The sequence below is a fragment of the Blennius ocellaris genome (assembly GCF_963422515.1).
Source record: "Blennius ocellaris genome assembly, chromosome: 16".
In the NCBI taxonomy this organism is placed as follows: Eukaryota; Metazoa; Chordata; class Actinopteri; order Blenniiformes; family Blenniidae; genus Blennius; species Blennius ocellaris.
Genome location: NC_137665.1, coordinates 8,171,042 through 8,182,217, shown reverse-complemented (window position 1 = coordinate 8,182,217; position 11,176 = coordinate 8,171,042). Strand labels below are relative to the sequence as shown.

The following is an 11,176-nucleotide window of genomic DNA, read 5'->3' as shown; positions in this document are numbered from 1 at the left end:
TGTGTGAAAAGGCTTACTGAATACAATAAATGTAACTTACTAGGGAGGTTCCAGGAAGTTGTAGTGTGCAGTTAAGAGCAACTGACTAATTAAAACCACCGTGCAGACGTTTCATTTTTGTTTCTGTTGTAGTCACTGATTAAACCAACATGATATGGGTTAATTATTGAGCTTCAATGGTGCCATCAAAAAACACTGACATTAAGCCAAAAGTAATGCTTGGAACAGTAAAGGTACAATGAGCTGTGAGTGAATAGTGTCGCGGACGTTAATGAAGTTGTGAATGTTCTTTAATAAATGACGTCAGTGCAACGTTTCTTTTACATATCCAATACGTTTAGCTGAATCCTGTGTTTACATTCTTGTTATCTCTCTACACTCATTTTTATTTTGTTTTATTTTGTTTTATTTTACCTTACTTCAATTCACATCCATTCTGGGCAAAAGGTCTGTTCCAGCATTTGCTTATAAGACTTTAAATATGATATTCTAATTGACTGAATGTTATTAAATATATATGTGAAGGCAAATGCATGTATTTACAGTGAACTAATAGAAACCTGATGTAATTTGGGATTTACTCATTTCAGCCAAACAACACGGATTTAACACAAACCCATTATTGTCTTTGGAGTTTCAATATTCAACTATTTCATGGGTAAAAGATCTCACGTTAATTTAGCTTTAAATAAAGGTACAGATTGGGGAGCAGAGATCAGCCGCGAGGACGGAAAGTCAAGGAACCGGAAAGGAGAGAAAGTCACAATCTCAAAACTTCCACAAGAGACAAAACATGACCCATGACTTGGCAGGAACAGAAAAAAGAAAGACACTGGACCAAACACAGAATTGGCCATTGCCACTGTTGTGTCATTGTGTGTATTTTATCATTTATAATTTTCCTTTGGGTTTTTACAGAAAACACTGCATCAATTCTCTACAAATGTCCATGTTGTGCAACTCACCGAGAGAAAGACGAGGTGGTTTCTGGTGTCGGGACAAAACAGTAGAATGCTTTTTCTTTCAGTCAATGGCCAGAAAGACAGTGAACTTCCAACGTTCGGTACTTTTGGGCCAGAGAATGTCAACGATCATTGTTTATAATTGATGACCAGTAGTTCCGCAAAGTTTCCAGCAAGTATGTTATCTTGCTGTGCAGTCTGAGATCTGACTAGAAGTGACTAGAGTAGGAAGAAATAGGAAATAGATGACTAATGGAACTTCAGGGAATTGCCTTTCTCCTTAGCTCTTTAAGCAAGAACTGGTTTGTGGTAACAGGAAAGGCTTGTTTGAAAAATAAAAAAAGAAGCAGAGAGGTGGCTTGGCTAATTATTTAAGGTCTCAACCCTCAAACCATCAACCATCCCCAATAAGGGATCAGTCAGGTATTCACACATTCGTAGAATCTCTTTCGTTAAAACAAAAACTCGCACTGCTAAAGGCTTCGCTGTGAGCACCTTCGTCGTCAGATGTCAGCTTTCTGTTGACAAGTGTGTTTGTGTGCAAAACTCTCCAGAGTGGAAGATTCCACCAAAGTCAGCTGATAAGCTCACATTACTACACTTCACCTTTCACTTCTCAAAATAGTTGGGAATGCCCTAAACGCCCCCAAAAACTGTGAATGAAACTTCTACATATGATTCACTGATTAGCAGGAGCCCTCAAGAACACACACACACACAGTTTGAGACAAAGTTTCACAAAGTGTGATTTTGATCAAACTTATGTGAGGAGAGATATTAATATCGCAGTACTGACTCATGTTCCTGTGTGTGTGTGTGTGTGTGTGTGTGTGTGTGTGTGTGTGTGTGTGTGTGTGTGTGTCTGTGTGTGTGTGTGTGTGTGTGTGTGAGAACTCGTACCTAGACTCAAAAAGGAAGTGATAAGAGTTGATAAAAGGTTATGGCGTCAAGTGTAGGAATTAAAATCTACATTACAGTGTGAGAGTGACGTGTTCTCACAAATTCCATGAAATGACAAGATTGAACCGGTTTGATGCCAGATAAGACCATGGGTGTCACACCACTGATCTTCTCTGCTTCGAATGGATTACATTGACATTTTGTAACATGCTGAGTTGTCATAGTGACGAGACTCTTCGTTCTATTCATGATAATGCCAATGTGGGTGGCAATTTAACTAAACAAACACTTGTTATATATTTTTTTATTTACTTGCCCATAGTTAAGAACAGTGTCGGACCAGAAATAGCATTGTCATAGTTCATATTATCAAACAAATGATTCGTAATTTATGCCTGAGGGGATTATAAGTGTATGACAATGACTTGATGAAGCGATGCATCATGGGAGTTGTTGTTTCACACCAGGTCACTAATGAAAAGCTCCAGGCATTGGGCATCTCACACAAGCTGATTACCAAAAATGCTAGTCATTTACACTTACAATAAGCTCTCTTCTTCTTTAACAGGCATTATTACAGTTGTTTCAGACCTGCATTCACTTTGCAGCAAAAGTCTTCATTCTCTTTTTCTCTCAGTACGATTCTTTATCTGTAGCGCAACTGTCACTTCCTATTTCTCAGTTATGTTTATCTCAGTAGTATGCATCAAAATCGTGTAATTTGTGAACAAACAACATCATTTCCACTCAGTCTTCTTGCAGTTGAGTTAAGAAAAATTAAGAGCATGGTGTGTTTTTCTCTACAAAGTTGTAAATCCTTGTTTGTCTGTCGGCTTGTTCCTGTTCTGTTTACTGGTCTGATGAGAACTGTTTTCTCTCCCCCTACCTGTCGCCCCCTCCTCTTCCTGTGACCTATGCTCTCTAACACATACAACCTGCCCCCAGTTACCGCCAATTATAATAATTGCGGTGCAGGCAAGTGTTAAAACAGGAGGTGTGTATGTACGTATGTATGCTATGCAACCTTATTCCTTTGCGTCGGGTATAAGCAGGGAGTGTACTGAGCTGAAACAAACTGAAATGAAGTTACAGTGTGGCAGAACCAGCATGGAGGCCAGATGGTGGAAGGCCTCCTGCCATCAGGTCATATAATCATAAGAAATAAGAAAATTTGACAAGAGATTCTGTAAAGCGTGATTTGGTGCAGTATAGCTGGCACTAAGGTTTGGTTGGTCTCAAAGATCCCGCCTCCTGCTTCCAATGCCTTTCTGTACACCAATAAAGAAGAGGTGGAGGTTCAGCCCCCTTTTCTGGTTCTTGCGGTCTGTCAGGATGTCAAAGGCTGGATTCTTAGCCTATGTTAAAAAAAATAAATAAAAAAAACCCCACACATTTAAGTTCATATGCTGATGACACACATGTGCACACACGCGCACACGCACACACACACACACACCTATGAGTCATACCTTCAACCCATGGAGAACTCTGTTCATTGCTCATTTCAATAAAATGTAATATTTCATGTGAGTAAATCTTGTCACAAGACATTTCTGCTCTTTAATCGACCGGTTTCTATATTCTGTATGTTATTTTGGGGGGGGGGGGCTTTTTTTTTTTCCTTCCTTTCTCTTTGTATATTGTACTTATTACTAACAAGAAGAACTATACATGTAACTATGACAGTCAAACCACTCACCCTATAAATTTCCCATTTCCTCTTAAGTAAATTTTAATTTGCAGTCAGTCCACCACACACACACACGCACGCACACACGCACGCACACACACACACACACACGCGCGCATTACGTGTCACCTCTGCTCCTGTTTCTTGTAAGTGTGTGTCTAAGAGTAAAGGTTCATTTACTACCAAAGTAACCCCACCCACATGACAGCCTTACAGATATGAATCACTGGTGACAATACTGTACACTTCCCTCCACTCACACTGTCTGCCCGCCTTCTTTCTTCACAGTAACAAAGCACAGTGCGTGAACGTAAAGCGGCGTGTTCACCCGCCCAACCCCTTTCTTCCGCTCCCACCTTTCAAACAGCGTGACTTGAACTGAGAAACAAAGTCAATGCACAGCACACAAGTACCTTTAAATACATTTTATTTCAAGTATAACAAAAATAAAAAAAATTCGTCTAAAATATCGATATTTGAAAAACATGTCAAACTGATTTAAATATGAAGTGATCTATGAGGACGGTACAGTTGAGAAAGGTTAAACACCACCAGGTACAGTACATTTCATCATACAAACCTGAAGTACCAGGACAGCAGATTATAAAGGTGCATCAGACAACTACTGAACCTTCAGAGCTACCAAACATTCATGTGCAATGTAAACACTAAGCAACATTAGAGTATTAATCTGCTCCAAACCTCCATCTTACATCTAGTGCCGCTGTTTGCGGGTATTTTAATCTTACTTTCCACCGTACCACTATAAATCTCAAATTCTGCTCTCCTGGCAATCTTTGACATTTGCTTTTTTGTGAACTAACAACAGTTGTCTCTTTCGGTCCTGTTTTAAATCTACTGAGTCCACATTTTTCTCTTAATGCAGCAAATTCCAATGGTTGAACTAAAGGATGCTCCACCCACATGCAAGTGGAAACTTGAGTTCCAGAGGTAATGGAGGTTGTTATGTTAGGCGAGATCCCCGTCTCATTGGACACTCTCTTTGCCTCATTGTGGTCATAATGTCTCTTCTCAAACATTGGTTTTGTTTGTAACCACCGTGATTCAGTCTCAATCTCCGACCCATGGTGACCAGGCATGGACAGACCCTCTGCTTCACAGTGACTTGGTAAAAGCTGCCTTCTTGAAATGAAAAATAAAGTCAAGAGTTTGAATGCCAAGCAGCTCAAAGAATGAAGGGGAATTCCAACAGAAAATCTTGAACTACATGTGTGAGCGGAAGGTCTGAAATGCGACCTCCGCCGCCACATTGCTCCAGAATGCGCTTCCTGCACAGCTCCTGTAGTGTCGGCTTCCATTTCCTGTACGGGGCACTCAGGCTCTTCTTCGGAGAGTTGACATAGTACTCCAAGAGGGCAAACAGTGTTGGGAAGCAGCGCTCGTTACCCGCCAGTGAGAACTTCTGCTGCTTATAGTCAATACGTACACTGACCGGCCCGCTCTTGGCGTGGTAGGACAATGTGAAGAAGACGTCTTTCTGACGGCTGTCGCGAATGAGGAAGCTGCCAAGCGGGGCGTCCCGCAGCATGCGATGTGCGTCCTCCACTCCCAGAGGACCCCAGTAGAAGCCACTGTGCTCGAGCTTGGCCGTGGTGTCCGTGATGACCTTGCAATCCTCCTTGCTGGAGAAGGTCGGGAAGTGGGTCAGATAGACGGAGGGGATGGATCTCAGGTTCTGGTCCGTGTCGGGCGGATGCAGCCCGGACTTGGTGTGAAGCGACAACGATGATGCAGAGGAAGACGAGGACGAGGCAGAGGAAAGGGATGAGGATGAGGAGAATGAAGATGAGGATGATGAAGACGATGACGACGCAGATGAGCTTGACAAGCGGGTCTTGCCATGGCCTTCCACTGTGCTGTCGGCTACCATCCTACAGCGGAGAGAGACCCCAAGCCCTCTCCCATCTCTAACCACCACACTGACATCCTGAAGAACGACAAGGAAGAAAAAAGTTATTAAGAGACTGTTAATAAATAATTAACAGTCAAACATGTCAGACAAAGCTAAAAGGTGTGTGTGTGTGTGTGTGTGTGTGTGTGTGTGTGTGTGTGTGTGTGTGTGTGTGTGTGTGTGTGTGTGTGTGTGTGTGTGTGTGTGTGTGTGTGTGTGTGTGTGTGTGCGCGCGCAACTGTCTCTGTCCATGGTGATTGTGGTTTGGCTTTTGTACAATCCGTGCCAATTTCAGCCACAGGCAATAGAATTACACACACAGGCACAGACACGCACGCACGCGCGTGCAGATTTGGGGAAAATAAAAATATCTTGTTACATATGAGATTCAATTGTTGTTTCCTTCTTGTTCACTGTGACTGATCAAAAACTTGTGCGACAAGTTCAGAGAAAGTTTCCCTGAATCCCAGGAAAAGAAAATGATTAACATGTGATGATGTGTGGTGCAATTTGAGAATTGTATTTTTCGATCTTAAATGTCAATGACACACGTTTAACCCAACTTAGTAGAACAGCTTTACTGTAACTTCTGCTTTAAGAAAAATTAACCAGACATAGTTGTGCTACAATAATTCCCCCCATTAAATGACAGACATCAGCTCTAACCAGCAGACGTAACCTCTCAGGTGATCGACATTAATAAACTTGAATAGGTTGACTCGTAATACGAGATGAAATTAGATTTATTCGAATTAATACAATCTTAATAAAGACTAGGATTGGTCAGGCTTGCAAGGTGCAGGTGAAGGAGAGATCCAGGTGAGAGAAACTAGATCTGCAGCACAGTAACACAATTGTATTCGACCCACCAAAATCAGTGGTTGAAATGCACTCGCCGATTCCCTGACAAAACAACCAGCTCGGAATGAAAAGACTCACCGTTTTGTTGTAACCGCAGAACTGGTTTAGATTGTAAATCCCTGATTGTCGCGATGTGCACGGGCAGGTTAGAATCCTGGAAGGATGGCAGCCTTCAAACAGGATGGCTTGCAAGTCAGAGGAGCCTCCTGCAGCCCGTCACAGACCGTCTGCCTGGCTGGAGCTGCGGGAGTCTTTTTATAGTTTAGTTTCTGTCTGCAGCGAAAGTGAAACTTAGCGTCGCAACGCCCTCTGGGCGGAGTGATGTTTACAGAAAGACAGCTGACAAATTCTAGTAACTGGAGCCGATTTGGATCTTATAGGATGTCTTTTTTCTTTCTTTCTTACTGTAGGTTTTCAAATGCGATCAAATAAATGCAGTTTTGCATTGCAATCAGAGAGGATGCAGAAAACTATTGACGCTGGTTATTCACAAGTGTGGCTATTTTGAACGATTTTGCGTCGTCTGGAATAATATTGGGTTCAATATGTCCTAGTACACTGTGATGTAGTGGTTTGCACTTTTACCTTACAGTGACATTACACAAGTCCTTTTTGTGCAGTTCGCATGTTCTCCCTGAGCGCTCCAATGTCCTCACGCAACCCCAAAACAGGCATTTCTGGTGAATGTCTGACTTTGAATTAAGTTTGACTATCTCTTTGTGTTTTCCTGTGCTATCCTGCCTCCACCCAGATTCAGCTTCTGCCCCAACGCCCTGCTGGAAGAACAATATAATTTAGAGCTGTTTGTTACCATAAAGTGTAATTGACACCTATTGTATTGTTCAAAATGCTCAAAAATATATTTTTCTTTTCATAATACAATGATCAGTGGCAACTTTAAACAATGACTGACATGAAGTAGAAGTAATGACAATTAGGGGGTCACACAGGCGGGTCAATCATATTACATATTTATCCATCTTTAGTGTGTTGAACAATTCAAATGTAAATAGCCTCCATCAGACACAACACAGAGCAAAATACAAAAAAACTTGACCGATACTGAACACGGTCATTGCCATACACAACATGTTGCTTTTGGATAACAAGTAAAACATATTAATGAAGATTTAGTAGAGTTCAGAACATGTGGCTCAGCTTTAGTCGTCCTGCATGTTGATGTTCTGCATGAAGTTGTTAACTCTAGAATCCCCAGTTTATCTCTGTCTCTATAAAACAGAACACAGATAAGGAACACGTTGATAAGGATTCGTCTCAGGATTATGGCGCATTTTGTATAAACGCCACCCCGTTTAGATATCGAGCTCCTCTTTCGATAAATACGTCTCTTCATCTTCTATACCAGTGGAACCGAACTGGTTTGTGGTTGCATCTGACAAAGAAAACTGTAATATGACCCTTTCTTAAAGCTGCAGACTCCAGAAACTACCTGTTTTTATTTTCAAACCTGGTGAACCTGAAGTGTTGTTCAAGCAGTTGAGCTAATCAATTTTGGCTTCACTGTAACGTATGAGGCCAGAGCGGATGCCATCTTTACCATGAACAAAAGACAGGGTGCAGCTATTTACACAGTTCAGCCCACATGGATGTTACACGATGATACTAAAATTATGAGCTCGTCTTTTATTTCAGGAGGAAGCCTGGAAAACCACACTCTCAAAATGAAAACACACTCAGAATTTCCCCCTTGTGATGAAAGAACGTTGACCACCAGAATACAAAATCTTAGGAAGAACAATTCAGTTGTTTTTGTTTGTTTGTTTTGGGGGCTTAAGAAAAACAAATAAAGAATAAGTCTGGTGACAGGCTGCTTGCAATACATTGACCTTGTTTTTTTGTTTTTTTCAAACTATTTTTATTGAGAAAAACAAAAAATTAACATAATACCAGTACGGTACTATAAATTGAATTTAACAATAGACAACATCTTGCTAGTAAAGACGTAAACGCGATAAAATTCTTCTGTACTGAGGTTTAAGCAATAGAGGCACTGGGAACCCCGGACACAACAATCAATCACTAAGGTTGTGAAACTACAGATTGCAACACAATATATGAGCGGGGTGACATGGAGAGCAGTGGGATTCGTGACGCTTGTTCTCTTCTCCATAGACGACAATGCTGGCAACGGCCACAATAGATCAACCTTCTTTGTCTCTATCTGCTGCTTCACATCTCCTTTGTTAATTATAGGCATTTTGTTTTGCAAAATATGCGGAATGAGACCTACACATTTGGGGTGAATCATCGTAGAAATGTTCATATTGTGACATCCTCACAGTCGTTTCTCTATTTTGGCTTTCAGAATTAGATCTTGTTTATCTCTGAGGACCTTTTACTCATGACATTTCAAAGGCACGTCGTTCTAAACATTTGGTTCCGTGTACCCAAATTATATATATGTGTGATCTATTATAAGATATTTTATTCTCCTCCTCATGCAGTTTATGATTCATCACTTTGTTTCTACTTATAACAGTTGCTGCACGCACAGGGAATCACATTTCAAGTCAATACATGTTGCTTTTAGATCGACGGAGATCAAACAGTCCTCAGATGGTTGCGTGAAGCTGCAGCGAGAAGGCCTGCTGAACTGAAAGTTAAGGAAAGGCTGGAGGTTAGATGACATTGCTTTCGGTGGCAGACAGTCAGGCCGGCACACAACGAGACACATGATCCCCACAAGCTACTAACAAGTGATAGCGCACAGTTGGCCAGTGTCATGGTTAGTTTCAATTTTCCAGAACTGGCCTGGCGTGATGTGCTTTTAATGGACATGAAGCAGAGACAGGCTTTTAATCCCTTTCCTGTCCTCTCACATAGTTTAAAGTGTTTTTTTTAATTCTAGTTTTATTCTTTGCATATTTTTTGACATAAAACTTTATTTGCATTATGACATGTATATTTACTTACGGAGGGTGTTTGAAAGGATCTTTTATTAATATGTCTAATTGTGTTTAAGTTTTCTTTTTAACTTTGGGTCTAAGTTGAATTAATGTCTGCTAAAAGTTGCACTTTATTTAATGTTTAAATTATAGAGCATGGTGAATAACCTATGATGCCAAGAGTATAATCTCATCAAATTGCTCTCATTTCCATTGCAAGGCTGCAGCAGTACGCTGCCTGCACTCAGAGAACTGCAGCCTGGCCCAAACAGGAGAAAAAGAAACTGAGGAGTGCAGGAGGGAGTAGAGGAACGTTTCTGCTCTGTAGACTTTGCTTGATATTGTCGGATCTGGGGTTGTAATGGGTTAAAAGAGGCTTAATGAGAAACACATTAACAACCCTGCATGTACTGTTTGGCAATGCAGTTTCTGCTCTGGTTGCATGTCTGCGAAAGGACTTCTTGCATACATTGCACATTTGCTAAACGTTGCTTTTACCACATTGTGCAGTTTTGTAACACTGGGACAGTGCGTGCTTGTGTGTTGTCTGACATATGTCATGTGATCAGTGTTTACGTGTTTGTGCCTGTGTGTGAGCGTTTGTCTTCCATGAGTTTCATTTCTGTGAAACTGGGAGGGATGCAGGAGACTGAAACATAGCCAGATTATACAGAGCATGTGTTGTCTACCTTGCAGAGTTGTACAGACGATTATACCCGGACCTGTTAATGCAAACAGCAGAAACGCTCTATGTATTGTCTTGATGATGCTTATGTACATGCAGAAAGCTTTACATCTAATAATAATGAACAGTGTGTTGCTGTAATATGATCTTTTTTTGTAATACAATATTTTCTTGCACCAGCATTGTAAACCAAGGTTTATTTTTGTCTCTGTTATTGAGTTATTAAGTGTTTGCAACTCTGTTAAGACATTATTTACACATTGGTTGTTAGACTTCAGCAGAAGAAGTCATGTGAACATGCGACACACAGACTCTTGAAAATTTCATTGGAAGGGAACTGATCTTTTTTTTCCCCCCTCCACTTTCGTGCTCTGAGATCTGCGTGCTCATTTTAAGTAAATAAAACAATTTAGGAGATTGCAAACAAACTGCTTTATGCAGCTTTACCAGTCTGATCAGAGAGAAACACAGACAAATAGATCATCAACAGCATATGTGTGTTTATGTGGCTGTGTAGAATCTATCAGTCCTTCCTTGTTTCCAAAACAGGGCTTTTCTTTTCTCTTTTTTTTTTCTTTTTGTTGTTGGAGCATTGGCGGAGCATTGGCACATCATTTGCAAGCAGTATATTTTTTCTTTTTCTTTTTTTTTCGAATGATAGGAAACATCTGTCAATCCTGAATCACACAAAACCGTGCTTGCTAATAGAATACCTCAGTTTTCTTTGGCCCTCTCATATTTGCCCCTATGTTTTTCCGGCATGATTTGCACCACTGTTGTTGTTGTTGTTGTTTTTTTGGGGGGGGGGTTCATTCGTGATCTGAATGTGGTGAACAATGATTTACTATTCACTGTAATGTCAGCCTATTTCCTCTCCACCCCATCAGGCCTTTCTCCATGCAGAATACACCTTCTATATCAATGTGAAAATTGCTTGAATTGTTTTATCATTTCCATGAACAACTATTGCATCATTCACTTGGCAAGTCTTTCATTTTAGTGAGCTGTTTGTAAAGGATAAAGGTTACTATTATTTTCTATGTTGCTGAAGGTGACAATGATAAGACATGAATGTAAAAATGTTTTATTCCCATGTCAAACCGAGACCATAAACTACGCAGGAAGCACTTCAGACAATTGCAAAAATACTGATGTCAACTCCCAAAGGGTGATTCGAGGTAGTTATAAAAGCATTCATGTTTAGATGATCATAAAAAGCACAGAATGGTGTATTGGTGTGGTGGTTTGCACTCTCACCTG

General features: G+C 40.7%; 1 protein-coding gene across 1 annotated transcript; it reads right to left on the bottom strand.

Annotated features, from left to right (window-relative positions):
• Positions 1-3,962: 3,962 nt before the first annotated feature.
• Positions 3,963-6,533, bottom strand: socs1a (suppressor of cytokine signaling 1a). Its single transcript, XM_080510906.1, has 2 exons — positions 6,404-6,533; positions 3,963-5,500 (listed from the first exon to the last, which is right to left on the bottom strand). Exon 2 carries the CDS (start codon positions 5,441-5,443, stop codon positions 4,739-4,741), a length of 705 nt encoding a protein of 234 aa, XP_080367032.1. The 5' UTR covers positions 5,444-5,500; positions 6,404-6,533; the 3' UTR covers positions 3,963-4,738.
• Positions 6,534-11,176: the final 4,643 nt, after the last annotated feature.